At 37.5% G+C, this 17,091-nt stretch overlaps 2 protein-coding genes across 2 annotated transcripts; both read right to left on the bottom strand.

Annotated features, from left to right (window-relative positions):
- Nucleotides 1-1,302: 1,302 nt before the first annotated feature.
- LOC122006023 (signal peptide peptidase 2-like) lies at nucleotides 1,303-14,810 on the bottom strand. Its single transcript, XM_042561318.1, has 12 exons — nucleotides 14,557-14,810; nucleotides 13,788-13,971; nucleotides 12,609-12,724; nucleotides 12,350-12,501; nucleotides 12,166-12,251; nucleotides 10,574-10,701; nucleotides 9,841-9,891; nucleotides 4,912-4,998; nucleotides 4,761-4,830; nucleotides 3,053-3,189; nucleotides 2,894-2,971; nucleotides 1,303-1,554 (listed from the first exon to the last, which is right to left on the bottom strand). Exons 2-12 carry the CDS (start codon nucleotides 13,825-13,827, stop codon nucleotides 1,456-1,458), a joined length of 1,044 nt encoding a protein of 347 aa, XP_042417252.1. The 5' UTR covers nucleotides 13,828-13,971; nucleotides 14,557-14,810; the 3' UTR covers nucleotides 1,303-1,455.
- A 143-nt stretch (nucleotides 14,811-14,953) lies between these two features.
- LOC122006022 (3-oxo-Delta(4,5)-steroid 5-beta-reductase-like) lies at nucleotides 14,954-16,300 on the bottom strand. The gene has a single exon (XM_042561317.1). The coding sequence runs from the start codon at nucleotides 16,251-16,253 to the stop codon at nucleotides 15,039-15,041; it is 1,215 nt and encodes a 404-aa protein (XP_042417251.1). The 5' UTR covers nucleotides 16,254-16,300; the 3' UTR covers nucleotides 14,954-15,038.
- Between the last annotated feature and the right edge of the window lie 791 nt (nucleotides 16,301-17,091).

Below are 17,091 nucleotides of genomic sequence, written 5' to 3' on the forward strand. Positions count from 1 at the left end.
CAGTGGCATCAGGTGCAGATGGGCAGCCTGCAAAGGTGTACTATAGGCGCAGCTAAATGAATGCATTGATAACCATAAAATCCTGCTTTGCTAGGCAATCAGTCACGCAGACTGCACAGAGCAAGACAGACAGACAGAGAAGTGAGAGGGCAACAGTTGGAGGAAAAAAAGGGACTCAAAATATCAAAGTGAGGCCTGAGATAACAGCTGGGTTGAGGGGGGGATTGGCTTACTTGTAGTTGGGGTGGCAGTAGGGTGGTGGTGGTGGCTGCTGCTGAGCAGTGCCACTAGCACACGGCAAAGCTTCTTTCGCTTGACAAGAGATGGAAATGGAGTGAGAGAGTTGTTGAGGGCACGTTGTTTCTTGATAAAGGGATGGACGGGGGAGAATAGGATATGACCATACTGAGCTGAGAGATGTTTTCTGTACGTTATCTATACGGCCATCTGAGCATTTCATGCATGGGACGCGGATTAAAGAACAAAAGATTGATAAAATCTTGATCTATTTTGATTCACTTTTCTTCACAAATGATCCCTTTTTTCCGTTCTAAGAAGGATGACAGTGCGAGATACGAACTGCATCTTCCTCCTATCGCCAGTAAACAAGATTTTGGTATAAAAATAAAGAATTTTTTTAATTCACTTCATTTACAAATTAATTAGTTGAAGAAATCTTCTATAAGTTGAATATTGATGAGTGGTGACACAATGATAGTCTCATGAGCTAATTGTTGTTGCACATTGAGCAGCTCTGTTTTCTGGATCGATTCTATGGGTCTAGGAAGCTTTTCTGCTTCGATTGTATTCCACGAAGAATACAACATTCTTATGTGACCATTTCACATGTTAACTATAGCTGATTTACTTGATTGTAATCCACAACAACTACAACATTCTTATACTACCACTTCACATTTTAGCCATAGCTGGTGTATTTGACGGCTCCTTGATAACATCTGATTTGATGGAAAAACCGTTGAAAATGATTCTGCTATTGAAAGTTACAGATTCAGTGAACAGGAAGACAAACAGGACCTTTGTTTCACTGTGTAGGAGGTTTGGTGGTTGGCCGCCATGGCTTGGTTAATGGTGAGGCAGAGGCACCATCGTCGGTGAGATGGGGACTCCTTGCCTTGATGAGCACAAGTTCCTGCTACTCATCTTCAACATGTTCATCGAGTAAATTGTTGGTTTTACAAGAATTGAATCGCGCTGATGCATGAAATGATAGCTACTAGTCACCGAATTGCCATTCAGAGATGTTCATAATCACATCTTTCTCCAAACTCAAATCTCCTCTAGGAAAAACATTCCACAATCTATAAATTTCAAATCATATATGAGTGAGTCCAGTCCATTGTATAAGTTAAGTGGCAGCAAAGCCCTTTCAAATTAGGTGTCGCCATTTGCAACAAAATCTTAGAATTGGTTTAAGAACCACAAAATGAGCAACTAATCATCCTTTTCCCTATCAGTTCGTGTGTCTTCCTCTTGCTCCAAACTGACACTGCTCTGCTCAGTGGACAATTTTGATTCATCAAACTCCAACAGCTGTAAACATTTCAGAGTCGATATCAGATTTTGAACCAATGATCAAACACATATTTAATAAAACCGGACTCATAACTCCAACTATGAAAACAACAGTTCATGTCAACAATCACAGCATACTGACATTTATTTGCTTCTTCATGCATTTACATTAACCAGATAGATTGTTTATCACTGATAGATGGCCTAGTTTTAGTGTATCCCAACTCTTAATCACCCAATGCCCTGGATAGATTATTGGGGTCACATGAAATTCAATTCCTAATAGCATAGAGGCCTATGCAGTAACTAATTGAAACAGTGGCATCGACCAATCGGAACAATATCCAACAAGTCATTCCCATTCCTACTGCATTCCTTTTGTATTCAAGATCAGCATCGACGGGCATACCATCATGCCAACCCATACATTATTTATGGTGGTTGTAGAATACTAGAATAGTATGGTCAGGTACTATGTCATACCATCAAGAGTTCTTAACTATTGCTTGGAACAAATTTTTTTCTCTTCCGATAATTTCCTATTTGTGCTTCTCTCATTCCTTTTAATGCTTTTGCAGCCCTCCTCAAAATCCAGAAGTACAAAGTTCAACTCTAGCGATCAACTAAAGCTGGCACTTCAAGTTATTAATATTCTGATTCCTACTATCTTATATGAAACTCATCATGAACAACAGCAACCCTTTACCCAACTATTTAGAATCAGCTATATGAATATTATCCATTGATTGTATACAGAGCTTATTTTAGCAAGCTAATTCAGTGAGGTTCCAAGTAATGTTTCTTAATTAGATCTATAGTAAAGCTACAATGGACAATAGATAATCCAGTGGTGAAGCAAGCTAGAGTAAAAATAATGAACAGCTTGCAACTCAGTTGGGAGACTACTAACTCTGAGCCATTAATATAATTCAGTGCTCATAAAAACCTAAATCTTATGTTCATGAACTCTATGATATTGAAGTAATTGGTGATAATTTAAACCTCAAGTCTTATCCTCCTTGACAAAACTCAAAAGGAGATTTTCAAAAAAAAAAATATTCCAATAAATTTTGATCTAAAATAATCTCTATCGATCTTCAAAAAATCCTTGAAGAAGATTTTGATTCAATAAATTTTCTTTTTTGGAGATACATAGATCCTGTCAAATCAAATATTCCAATTCTACTCAGTTGAATCACACATTAAACATTGAATGAAATCCCTGATAAGGAAGTCATTGCACTTCAGCATCTGCATCTTTACTTATCTAGCAGGAGTTATAGTTTAGTGCCATTTAAATTGTCAATGGAATAGAAAATTAAGTAATATGCTACAAATGCATGAGTTTGGAACCAACCGATTTTACTTCCCCATTCCATAGACAATGAGCTGCTAAAAAACCAATAACGCCAGGTACTATATAAAGCAGAGCAGGCTGCATATGGCCAAAGCATGAGATTTCAATGTGAAGATAGAAGTGTAGAACATATAATAGTACCATACAGTTTCAGTTCACCTGTGCAGCTTGGAACCAATTCATGACTATGATTGTAAGGACCAGACCAACTGTATATCCTAAAAATGCACTATTGAAGTAGCATATTGGCTTTCCCCTTGACACATCAAAGCGCAATGCCAAAGCAACAAAAATTCCTGGGCAGAACAAGCATGTAAAGTTTGAGAAAACAATAAAGAAAACTGCAGCAAAGCCTTCTGATGCAAACTGCAGATTGGAGATATTTTGAAAAATATCACTGCATCAGAATCAGAAAATAAAATACATAAATAAATAAGTAAAAACATGTAAAATAAAATCATATCCTTGAGGAAGCCAGATAAGAATTAGCAGAAATGAGGCAGAAATGAACCCACCTATTTATTTTACCACAGCAATACTAATAAGCTGAACCAAGAAAGATATCCTTCAAAAGCTCTGTTGGTAATAGCATAATTTCTACAAGGGCCACACTAAAAGCACATATACGGATAGTTCACTCTTTTACAAACTCCATGAGATCTTGAAAAAACTCCATGAGGTCTTGGGCAAATTGAGAAAGGCTATATAGGGAAAGCATTCTATGGTCTCATTAGACAAGAACAAGCTTAACTTGACAATAGGAAAAAATCAATTAGTTCACATTATTACGCAATCCAGTCGGGGAAGCTAACATTCCAGATCAAGCTTAACTCAATCTTCAGGACAATTTCATTAAGTAGTTGAAGCAAATCATACATGAAAAATGGAGATAACCTCAACCAAGGTAGAACACACAAAATGCCGAGGACCTTAGTATTCTTCATGGTAGCAAAAAAAAAACGAAAACTATTGAATTGATGCAAACAAGGATACACAACCAATTGATATAGAAAATTAGAAACCTAGCTGCTCAAAAGTTAGGCCTGTGGACAAGTCAAGCTGAACCAAGTTCAAATAGTTTCAATTCAACAATATTTATTGAAAAAAAAATGAGTTCCAAAATTTGCATAAGCTTGTTCATTAAAATTTTGAGAATTAAGAAAATGCCCTAAGAATTAAAGATATAAGAATAAAAGTGAAATACAATCTTATTCTAATTATAGAGGTATAGAGTTGATGAGTCACCATAAAACTTTGGAAGAGGTTTAAAGAGATTAAGACATGATATAACTTCTTTTTTAAAAAAAATAATAATAATTTGGTTTCATGTCTAGACGAGGGCTAGTTGTGAGCAAGGTGTTCTGATGAGGCAAGTGGCTTCTTCCTCCTCCAGTATGTGTTCCTCCTACCCTTTTAATCACATTAGGACTAGGCACAGGCCCCTCTCTTTTTTCTTGCCACTATTCCTATTAGGGTTCAGTACAAGGATCGGAATAATAAGTGGAATAATAAGTCCACCCGCAGGCCGTCTTGTTTTGGCCATACATCTGTATCCAAGCTCAGAACAAAACTTTAAACTTTGTTTTATTGTTAGCTTAATTTTTGAATCAATATCAAAAAAAAATTAGTAAGCTTTTGTCAATCCAAGTACTATACAAGTTCATAAGCATTTAGTTTGTTTGCAGCCCATGAGAAATTGTCAACTTAGCCCATTTGTGAGTGATAGTAAAACAAAGTTTTCCCTTGTGGAACTAAGGTCAAAATACCTTCCAATAGCTTCAGACTTACTTCACAACACCACCAAAATTATTAACATATTTCTCATTGCATACCCTAATGTTAGGGGTCTTAAAGTTGGATAAGTTACCAGGAATAACAATATCCCCAAGACCAAGCATCGAAAATGGTCGTTCAGCATCAGAAGTTGGAAATATAAGCTGTTGGTAAGACAAAAGAATGCATTAACAAAAGCAACAAAAAGTATTATAAGCAACAGCCAAATACACCAAATAACTAACCTTTATTGGAGCATCAAAAGATTTAGCGACACTAACCATCACTGGCGTGAAGAAGACCCAAAATATATCATAGAAAAACAGTCCAACCTTAATTTAAGATATGGAGAGTCAAAAAACACAAAATTAGCTGCTAATAATATTTTTTTCAAGAAAACATATACAGTTAAGGGCTTATAAGGTTCAAAGATGCTTTTAAAAAAAAATCCTTGATAGGAGAACCATAAAATCATGGCATATATACATACGGATATCATAATGACAGTAACATAGAATGAAGCAGCAATCTATGAAATGCAGAACACTTGACGCTGACAACACCTGACGCTGACAAGAAGACAGAATTGAAGAGAAGGCAAGAAGGGAAACCACCAAAAGTTTCTTTTAATGGTTTCTCTTCTTACCTTCCCCTCAATTCCGTCTTCTCGTCAGCCCACATGAATCTGCCCAACGTCAATTGGTATCAAAGCTCCTAGATCCTATGGTTGATTATCGTGATCGTGGTCATGGTAGTGATAGGCAGGTCCCGACTACGGAAGCCTTATATTGTGGTCAGACAAGTTGTAAAGTTATAACCACACAAGATCGTAAAGGTCGTAAGTTCCTTTATTCCCCTTTTGAAAAATCTTTAATTTCCAATTGAGAAGAGATGTCGAAGAGCAAGTTTGGTTTCAAGGGATTCGAGATCAACTGCCCTGTCACTTACAACTTCAAGAGAACGTTGGCTCCGTAGCACCTCTACGTCCCCCCTTCCTCACGCTGTGGCAGAGACCACCATGAGGATGCAGACACTATTCTCTAGATCAATCCGATTGCAGGGGCGGCGGAGACGACGGTGAGATCAAACCATTAGACACCTTCATGGAGGGTATCCAAGAAGAAATTTTTTATTATAAGGAAAATGTGGACGACAAGATTGAAATGGTTGGTGATCTAATTTATAACAATGAGGTGCATGTTACAACCAATGCATTGGCCCGATCCCAAAATATTTCAGCTGGTAAAGACTTTCATTTCTTCTTCAACTTCGATGAGTTCAAATCCCCTGTCAAGGAGATTAAGGAGAAATCAGAGTCTTCCTTGTTCAGCATCGCTGCTTCGGATCTCTAGGGGAGCAAGAAGCCACCGAAATTGCCCAACAATCTTGACGTAGAATGTGGTATTACAATCAAATCTACTGGGATTTCCCTCTACTATGAGATGACAGAGGATTCCCTAAAAAACTACAAGGGCGAAAGGAGCGGAAATGAATATCTAATTAACCTCATTGATTCACCTTCCAAGTCAAAGCTGGATTTCACAGATCCTACGAATGAGAGAGGGGATATACCTATTAATGCTGCAACAGCAGATCAGGGAGAGAGCATGATTGATAAAAAACTGAAAGCAGCACCGAGAATGAGGAAGTGGAGAATGAGAAAACGGGCATTAAGAAAAAGTGTTGGTTTCATCTAATGATCCAGAGCATTTCTAGCAATGCTGTTTTAGAAAAATCTGATTTGCAACCAGCATTGAAAGCCCTCAAAGATCGTCTGTTGACTAAAAATGTGGCTAAGGAAATTGCTGAAAAGCTATGTGAATCAGTAGCAGCTAGTCTTCAAGAAAAAAAAACTAGGCTCTTTTACAAGAGTTTCAACCACAGTCCAGGCAGCTATGAAAGAAGCTCTGCTTCGCATTCTAACACCAAAACGATCCATTGATATATTGCGAAATGTCCACGTCGCTAAGGAGCAAGGGAGGCCTTATGTTGTGGTTTTTGTTGGTGTCAATGGAGTTGGGAAATCTACCAATCTAGCTAAAGTTGCATACTGGCTTTTGCAACATAACATTAATGTCATGCTAGCAGCCTTTGATACATTTAAATTTGGTGCGATTGAACAGCTTTGCACACATGCAAGCAAACCCCAGATACCTATATTTGAGAAAGACTATGAGAAAGATCCTGCAGTCATAGCAAAGGAAGCTATAAACAGAATAGTTCTGATATCGTGCTTGTTGGTGCAGTTGCCCATAGATTTTAACAAGTTGATATCAAATGATCTTCCTCTTAGACTACCACCTCTGAACTCGAGTACGAATTCTTTTTAACTCAGGGTGACTGATGCAAAACTATTTATTGGATCTTTTTTATTATTTTTAGTAAATTATTCTTTTTTATAATTTTCGAGTTTTTTCAGTATTTTAGATACTTTTGGTAATTTCTATCTTTTGCATTTTAGGATTTTTAGCCTATTTAAAATTTTTAGGATTTGAGCCTGTTAGGACTTAGGATTTTTCCTTTCTTGCGTATCTTAGAATTATTGGTCTGTATAAGGGTTTGTTTAGTTGTTTAGGGACGATTTTGGTTTAATAATATTTTTGGAGTGTCATTATTTTCCTATTTCCTGGTATTCCTCTTCAAATCAACAAGTTTTAGAAGATTATTTCCGGTATTCGTGTGCGAATCAATGGATTCAATAGCCGCAGGATAATCGCTATCCCGCCCGATGTCAACACCACAAGAAATGTTATCACAATGCTTAGGGTGCAAGCATAGTATCTACACAATTTGGGGGTTTTGAGAATGAATACTGAATGAACTTGGGTAAAGCTCCCTAGGAGTAGGAGGTAGAATTTTTTCAAGAGGGGATCTTCTTTTCATCCTGTTATGATACTGAATATAAAGTTGCTCAAGTGGCTTATACGAGTGTGATGTGATAGTCTCTATTAGTAACTTCTTCCCCAAGATGATGAACAATATTTTATGTTAATTTTCTTCTGCTTTATTTTATATTGATATGGGAGGACAATCTGAAAGTTCCAAAAAAGCATGAAGAGATACATGATATCATAGACATGATCAACAATTATAACCTGATGTGTTGAAAATTTCCAATGACAGGAAATATCAGACTAAGTGTATAGCTTTGACGAAAATGCATAGGACCACAATTTTTCTTAACAAGTCTATAAAACTTGTGAAAAGTTTATATCATGCAGTCGACTTCTAAGGAATTTGCCTCAAAGTATCCATGTGGACATATTTTCCCAAATCCTTTATCTAGGAGCAACTCCATATAATGACACCACCACCTTTGCAATATTGTATGCAGGTCCCCATCACTTTGTCATCAGCACATGCTTATATGCAAGGCACATTTATTATCACAATTTTTATTCTAAATTCAACTGCAGCTTAAATGGTATGACAAGCCTTGTCATTGCTACTATTTTGGGTCAGCTACACAGATTTTATCCTACCATGGAACTACAAGGATCCATACTTTTAATGGTTTAGAAATCATTTCACTTATGGCAGTCGATGACTAACGCAACTTTCATCCTTTTTCATCCAAGCGTCACTCTGGCATTGGTGAATTTTTTGCAGCTTATGCAGAGCTCCCCTTTAAATTTGCAGCCCATACAAGATAGAATACAATCTTAGCACGACAAAGACATAATATTTATTGAAGTTGACCAGAGAGTTAAATTATCAAGAAAAAGGCATGCCGAAAAAAGCAGCAAGATCCTGGATCGAGCTAAAAATATGTTCAATTCAAATATTATCGATTATCAAGAATGACTTCAGTAGGGAACAGCTTCTGTTCCAAATTAACATCCCATTATCTCTTTCGCCTGTTGATGACCAACAACAGTTTTCTCTTTTCCAGCTTATCTCCTTTGTGCATGCCACTAGGGTGTGGGTGTTGTCAGTGCAACAAGGGCATAGTCAATACACTAGTGTGATCATTTTCAGTGGAAGGGCAGACATAATTAAAGATCTGAGGTGTCAAGATTTCGTATGTCACTATGTTAGCTGATAGAGATTGTATGCCAAAGGCAGATTAGCTGCAGTAGCTTTCCATAAGATAGCAACTGAACTTTATTCTTCTATTACCTCGTCACTCTATCCATGTATCACCTCGTATGTCTCTTCAAATGTGTGCATCTTTGTTATCTCCACTAAGAACTAACACTGTACAAGTGCATGTGTATCTAAATTCCTAGATTTCACATAATTTCATCTGGAAACCTAGCATGCTTTATTTCTTTGATTTGTTATTATTATAAAATATGGAAATTCAAGTGTCGACTGGTTTCTGATTTTGCTATCATCTCTCCTGATAGACTAGAAGGATAGTGTTATGAACCTTCTTTGCTAGTTAGCATAAAATAGGCGAACTGCAACAAGATTAGGACACATTTGTTAAATTTCTGAAAACTACAGGAATCTTACAGGCTTATAAAGTGTAAATGTATTATGAAGTGTGACGTAAAGCTTTGTGTTTATCCATCCATGCTGGGTTAGATTCTGAAATCATTCATATGAAATCAATTTCCTAGTTGCAGATAATTCTAGATGCCTTTAGTATTTAGTGTTTTGCACTTTGTCTCCTGATATTTGAGTTGTTGGATTTTGGACAAACCAGCCATATGTAGTGTCAATTGTAGCAATTAGGAAAGAATATGCCCAAAATGGAGAATTTAGTGTAGGAGACTAGAAGAAATGTGGATGTGGACATAGATGGGTGGTTAGGTTACTAAAAAAGAGAAATAAAAATTAATGTTATCAAAGAGCAATTAGATACTTAGATGTATCTCTAACAGATGATTAAATATTCTAAGCACATTTTCAAAGACCACAGATAAATAGAATTGACCAGAGTAAAGATGCAAGGGGTACATGAGAGACCAAAGAAAACTGCATTAGCCTAATGAAAACTGATTTTTTAAAAAATAAAAAATAATGAGGACATTAAACAGAGTTCATTAGCAGGACAAGGTCCATGTAACAGAGCCCAAATAATAGGGACTCATAGCTTGGTTGTGAATTACTATGCTATGACACAGTTAAGTCAGTTCAGTAAAACCAGAACCAAACAACAAGAAATAATTCAGAAAAGTGTATGTTGTATTTTAATACTGGAGGAAGAAAGAAGGATCTGATCTTACCAAAAGAATTGCACCAGTTTTAAATGAACCCAATGACAACATCTCAATACCCTGCACAAAGAAGAAGAGCTTGAAATACATTCTGGGGAAAATGGTAAAGGAAAATGTTGAACTATTCCACGTTGATACCCTATTTTTGAAATACATCTCTCCAATATTTAAGTACAAAATTAAATACCAAATAAATACTAGAGAGGAAACTGCTAGATAAAATTAACATGTTATACTGTTTGTAGGCAAAATAAAAAGACTTATTGTAGTATTGTGTTACTGAGTTCTTAATAACCTCTGTTTGGTGAGTAAGCATGTCAAACTGTTGATACACAAGATAGAATTTAAATGCTTAAATAAAATTATAATTCTTTTGCTGTTCTAGATCCATATTTTTATGCAAGGGCTTTGTACAACATCTAAATTTAACTAGAATGAATTAAGTGTGCAAAAAATATCAGATCATTAACAAAGACAATCAACTGTAATTGAATCAGAGTTGGTACAAGGAATTATGAAAGTCTTCCCACAGTCACACTACTGCGACAAGCTAAAAAGTAACATAAAAAACTAATAGGGAAATAAGAAGAACTTAATTTCCCAGCTAGAAGCTATAATCTAATTTTGCAGAAGATATAAACAGCGAACAAAATGGATAGGAAACAAAGCATATCAACCAACTACATCGTACAAGTAACACAAAGTCAAAGAAATAACCATGTTGTTTAGAAAGAGAACTAACCTGAATGCAGAATGCAATGCCCAAGATATTGTTTGCCAACCAATGCTTTTTAAGAGCATACCAAACACAGAAAAGAGTTCCCGGTATTGATGCAACAACCTGAGATATAGTGAATTCCAGAGAAGCAGCTGCAACAATGAACATTAAGAAAATAAATTTCCCAAGAAGATAAATGCAAAAGGGCATACAGCATAGGATTCTTTAGAGAAGTTTGCCACAATCCGGTTGGGTAGGAAAAGCCAAAAAGTGTGTGCAAATGAATAAAAATCTAAACAATTCAGTAGTAATCAGAATCTAGTAAATGACTGGAGAGGAGCAATCACATAAATTTGAATCTCATCAAGTTTATGATATATGATCAGCGGCTGACTTCTGCAAGTTAATGTGAACAAAGTTGTACTTCAAACCATATATATAATCAGTATGCGGTTAACTCACAACATAATGCATAAGCAGTATGTTGCTTCATATATGGTCCACATTAAAACATTCAAAATAACTTATATTGATAAAACTAAATAAGTGAACTACAATGAAGAGTATTAATTAACCTATGCAATCTACAATTAACACTAAATGTCTATTTTTACAGCAAATTTAACACTATTTTTTAACCTATGCAATCTTTATAATCTTGAAAAATATTTGATCAACCTAAGCAATTCATGTCTTCTAGGTAGGATGCAAATCTTTGCAGGAGCATGTGGTTTAGATAGCCACTTAGCCCCCTCCGGATAATACATATGTAGCAGCTTAAGTGCCACCTGAACTGTTTTTTGAAACTGTCTTAAAAAGAAATTCTACATTGTCCTTCGAAAGTTGGAGCTTGCCAGTTGCCACACAGCTTGTTAAGTGATAGCTAAGTAGCAAAAGCTCCTGAATTTAATGACATGAGAAAGATTGACCATGAATTAAATGTAATTAACCAGCACAAAAGAACTAACATTATAACCGGCATTCAACAAGGACAGGACATAGACAAGCCAATAGCCAAGCATAAGTTATTAATATGGAATTTTTATTTCTAAGTTTTTCCATTGGAACTATGAAGTAAAAGTATGTTTGAATCAAGTTCACTAGATTGGCTCAATCCTTTCCATCTAAACTAAACTACTCTGTACCCACTTTGCACAGTCCACCGAGCTTACCCTTATTGACTCAAAAATACTGTTCCATCATGAAACTATCCCTACTTACAGTAACCAAACTACCAGCCAACAGATACTAGATGCCTATCTCACATAATACTATAATGTAAACGTAAAATTTATATTTTGATGAAGCATATTTTCTGGAAAAGCTCTATCATAATGATTTATTTGAAGTATCTTAAACGCCTCCATAGACATTTGACTATTTGAATTTCAAGAACACAATTAGTTTATGGCAGAGTTTATCTCATTAGCTGGTGGTGTTACCATAGATTGTGGATATACAGGCTGCAATAGTGATACAAAATTTCAAGTAAAGAAAAGACAAAATTTTCAAGATTTATGATGCAAATCACAACAAACCCAAAAAATTATGCACCCACTAATTCAACTTGATACTAAATAAATAAATAAAAGATGTTTTAAAATATAATAACATACAATGAAAATAAGGAGCACGCCAAACAATCAGGTTGTCATTCCAGTGTTTTGGGAGAAAATGCTTGATTGATGGTAATAGTGTTGCCCTGTGTGTCAAAGATAGGTTAAAATGAGGCATTACATCAATAATTCTAGTAGATATCATCAATAACACATCCCATTCCCAAGAAAACAAAATACTTACGAGAAAGCCACAATTCCCAGAATAAAGAAGTAACATGTCAATACAGCATTGACCAGATCTTTAGAGAAAAACTTGAAAAGAAGAAACAGTGATAACAGCATTGCACTCCCAACCAAAGGAAACCGCATGGCATGTTCGCTTGACATTGTCTCCTGCACATATTTCATGTTGTAACTTTGTAATGAATATTAATCTAAACCAACAAGCATGACAAGCAACAACACACTCTTGCCTCAAAAGAAGAGTAAAAAATACTCACCGAGGGTGGTGTTGGCTTGACTGAGCGATAACAACCAACATAAACAGTCAGGCATGCTGTCAAAATTACATTCACATTGGAATTTACTTTCACAACAAGTGGAGCTAAGGTCATACCTGCAAGCAAAAAAACACACACAAAAACTATGATGTAAATATAAAGTTTGAGGCCTACAAATACAAAATATTGTATCAAAAAAAAAACTATTGCAGCACATCTTAATTGTAACATGTCACAAATACTATGAGAATGTAGCAAGCTTCAATGTAAAAGGCTTAAACCGAGCAAAACACACACACAAAAAAAAAAGATTTTAATGTTGTATTAGCATATAAGCAAGATAGGATCATCCTTCAATGAGAGGGTCCCTCAAAGGCAATGGGCTATTAAAAATGACCTATTTGTTCGATTGGACAACAAATAGTTGCAATTCATGACCGTTTGACTGAAGGGAAATAGGGATGGAGAAGAAGATATCTCCCATCTATGTGTAACTGCTCAAATCCCCAATCTCAAAAATGATATAACCTGCTTGCCTCATGTTCCTATATCTTTTTCTTTTTTTCCAATTAGTCTCAGATGATTCATAAATCAACATATTGGATTGGTTTATGTCTATGAGGGCTCTTGCAAACTTATGGTGATAATGGATTGATATTGAAACCTTGTGCCAGCACAAGCCATGGAAAAGGCTTGTGATGATCAGCGTATCCAAGAAAAACAAAACCAAGCACATTCAACCACCTACCAAAGCAGCATCTAAGACCAAATTGTGAAAAGAAAAATGCAGAAATATAAAAGAGCATTGCCAAAATGAAATAAGCTTTGGACATGAGACAATAAATTTAATAGTATTCAAGAAAAACAAAGCCACGCACATTCAACCACTTACCAAAGCATTACCTGAGAACAAATTATAAAAAGAAATTGAAGAAATAAAAAGAGCATTACCAAGACAGCACCAGTTTTGAACAGGAAACGATAGATTTAATGATGCATATAAAAGACATGGCCATATGAATCAGAATGGCTCAGTGTAATGAAAAGAAAAGGGTTACCCTGTTAACCAATGAAAGCATACAAATTACATCCACAAAATAGAAATGAAATTATCTGAATTGTGTGTTTTGTAAAAAGATAAACAAATAAATAAAACTAAATAAAGCAACGGCAGCGTACCTAAAAGAGCAAAATTTGCAAGTAGTTCATTTCTTCTCATTGTTGTAAACTCAAACTCTCTTGCAAGAGACGATTATACAAACTTGCAAGGAAGATATGATCTTTTTGTACAATACTAAACGTTAACAATTCAGTAATACATTAAGCAACAGAGTACAGGTATGATCCTCCCACAATTTGTGACCTGCATGAGGAAAGAAATAAACATAAAAAAAATCGCTTTTATCTCACACAGATCAAATTCACGGTGGCAATAACTTGCAAGGTACTAATAACCTATAGAATTAAAGGATTCTACAATTTCCACACAGGAAAAGGAAAGATCTTTAGCAACAAAGCCCACAGCATAAAAACCTAGTTCCTCGAAAGATAGACAGATGCATCAGTCAACACCTACTCAATGAACAGTCAAACTATAACATGATAAAAAAGAAGAACTAGCATTCGAGTTAAAAAAAAAAAAAGAATGAACAAACAAACAAAAACCACCAAAATGCGTAAAACCCAGAAATTAACAGAGATAATCCAAAGAGGCGAAACATCTCCTCAAGTTCCCCTAAACCAACTTAGTGCGTGGATCCATCGTGATCACCTCCGACGCCCACTACCAAACAAACAAAAACAAGTCGGAGATTCCAACATAGTCCTAATCTAAATATGACACTAATACACAAGCAAAGGGGGGAAAAACAATTTTGGAGATATAAACAAGAGCGGAAAGAGGCCGATGGCGACAATCGGAAAGTATCAAAGAGTACAGGCACTCTACCTTTGCTTCCTACAACCAAGGGAGGTCGGAAAGCTCCTTGTAAAGAAACCCTAGATCGGTTGCTTGCAATTTCTCAGAATACCTCTCCGGCCTTCCGAGCGTTCCTTTGCCACCTGCAAGCGGCGACGGCGCGTCTCCAAACGTACACAGAGAGCGGGTTGAGTCAAATTCCATCCAGTGCTATTATTCTAAAAATTATTTAATCACTAAATCTTTATTATTATTATTCTAAAAATAAATTTTAAAAAAAAATTAAAAATATTTTAATAGCGCATTTATGTTTTTTATTTTAAGGAAAATGATTGGAGCCGAAGTTTATAGTCGGGCCTTTAGACACAAGCAAGGAAATCAATCCCTCGCTTGGCCCAAATTGGCAATGATCGACCAAGAACCACGATGATTTCGAATTTGAACGAGATTTATTTTTTAAAATAGGAACACCAACGCCAGGAAGATGATCGAGATCGGAAAAGGAAAGGAAATCAGGGGACGATCTTGAAGGCCCTCATCTTCTCGATCCAAGAATTGAAGGAAGTGACGGTGTTGCGGAACCCAAAGAAGCCGTGCTCCTTGCTCTTGTTCATGCTATCGAGGTGCTCCACCTGGACGCCCAGCATCGTGTCGGCGAACCACCAGGTACCCACCTCGTCCAGCCTCGTCGGCACCAGATCGTGCTCCGCCACGATGTCCGCCCACACCGCCTCTTTGCCCCTCATCGCCTCCTCCAGCGTGAACCGCTCCGCGTCCTCCTGGTACCCCACCGCCTCCACCCCGAACTGCTCCGCCAGCGCCGCCCATAGATGCTTCCACTTGAACACGTCCCCGTTGCTGCAGTTGAACGCCTCGTTCCTCGCGTAGGGGTCGACGGCCGCCCAGATCTGCTGCTCCGCGATCAGATCCGCGTCCGACGCGTCGCTGAACCCGTGCCATGTGATCTGGCTTCCCGGCCACCGCAGCGGCGTCCCTTCCTTCCGGCATATCGCCGCGTAGACGCACAGAGTGCCGATTAGGTTCATGAGGCTGGTGGTGGAGAAGCCGAAGATGGTGGTGGGGCGGTGGATCGACCAGGTCACGCCGCCCTTCCTCTTGGACAATTCGTCGAACAGGACGTCTTCCTGGTCGTAGTAGAAGTTGGGGACGGGGAGACGAGGGAGGTCCTCGCTGAAGGGCGGTTCATGAGCGGGTACTTTCCCTAGGGATTCGAAGGGGACGGCGTAGTGCTTGCGCCCCGTCTGCAGGCAGACGTGACGGAGGTTGGGGGCGGAGGGAACAACGGCGGCAAGGACGTTACGGAGCATCGTCGCGTTGACGGTGCGGTTCTCAGCCTCGACGGTGCGATTTGCCCAGGTCACGTAGAAGATGTGAGTCACATCGGTGAGCGAGGAGAGCTTAGCGGAGGCGTCTTCGGAGTCGAGGACATCGCACTGGACGTAGTGGACGGGCAGGGCGGCGTCGTCGGCGTCGGAGGCTGGGAGGAGAGTAGGGTTGGGCGGACGGCGGGAGACAGCGTAGACCTTCCAAGGGCCGCCGGGGGTGTCCGAGAGCGGGAGGATGTCAACGAGGGAAGAACCGACGATTCCGGTGGCGCCGATGACGAGGGCGACGCTCTCGTACTTGACGCCGAGGGGGAAGGGAGCAGAGTCGTCGTCCAGCTTCTTCCTCACCGCGCCAATGGCGCCCGCCCACCACCAACTCATTCCGACGTTCAACTGAGGAAGGCAGTGACGAAATGGAATGGGAATTGGGAATTAGTTGAATTATACTCTATTTAAATTATTTAAATGAGTATAATTCAACATGTAAACACAGTGAAAGCAGTTTTTAATTGATATCCCCATTGGAGGGAATAAAAATCTCGAGTCCACTAAAATAGTGGGCTACCAATTTTTTATTTTAAAAAAATAATTAAACCGAAAAAATAAAAAAAAATGAACGTTAAAAAAAATAAAATCGAACGTTCGAAAAAACAAACATTACAAAAAAAAACATCAAAAAAGCAACCTTAGAAAAATAAATAAAAAATAGACGTTAGACAAAAAGTCGGGATATTAATGAACGTTCAGTTTTGTCAAACGTTGGACAACGATTCATTTTGTTTTTCCTTGTGTGTACATCATTCATTTCATTTATTTACATCAATTTCACATTTATTACATATTAAAAATTTAAAGAGAAATGTATAATAATTTTAATCATTATTCTATAAATTTATTTAACTATTCAAATATCGACAAAAATTTTAGTAAAAAAAGTTCTCAAGTTTGTCGTAATTTTCTTGAAAACACGAGTCATACAATATTAGATCTCGATGAAGCATTATTCATGATGGTAGTTCACAATCAATTTAGAGTGGCTGAATTCATGTAGATTATCATGGGAGTACACAAAGAAGAAGAACAATTAACAGAGAACACATAGCTGGACACACTCAACTTGTCAATGATTATTTCTGTGTTTAGCCGGTATATACCGATGATATGTTCCGAAGACGATTCCGAATGAGAAAAGAGTTATTTTTGCGCATAGTCACTGAAA

This window comes from Zingiber officinale, chromosome 7B (genome assembly GCF_018446385.1).
Source record: "Zingiber officinale cultivar Zhangliang chromosome 7B, Zo_v1.1, whole genome shotgun sequence".
NCBI classification, from domain to species: Eukaryota; Viridiplantae; Streptophyta; class Magnoliopsida; order Zingiberales; family Zingiberaceae; genus Zingiber; species Zingiber officinale.

What these genes read in the sequence shown, in the direction of transcription:
- LOC122006023 (XM_042561318.1), bottom strand. Translation starts at nt 13,827, where the DNA reads ATGAGAAGAAATGAACTACTTGCAAATTTTGCTCTTTTAG. An exon ending in GCGTGCTCCTTATTTTCATT is followed by an intron (nt 10,702 to 12,165) that starts GTATGTTATTAT and finishes TCATTGTTGCAG; the next exon opens with CTGCTTCTCTGGAATTCACT. An exon ending in AAACTGGTGCAATTCTTTTG is followed by an intron (nt 4,999 to 9,840) that starts GTAAGATCAGAT and finishes TCTTAAATTAAG; the next exon opens with GTTGGACTGTTTTTCTATGA.
- LOC122006022 (XM_042561317.1), bottom strand. Translation starts at nt 16,253, where the DNA reads ATGAGTTGGTGGTGGGCGGGCGCCATTGGCGCGGTGAGGAAGAAGCTG.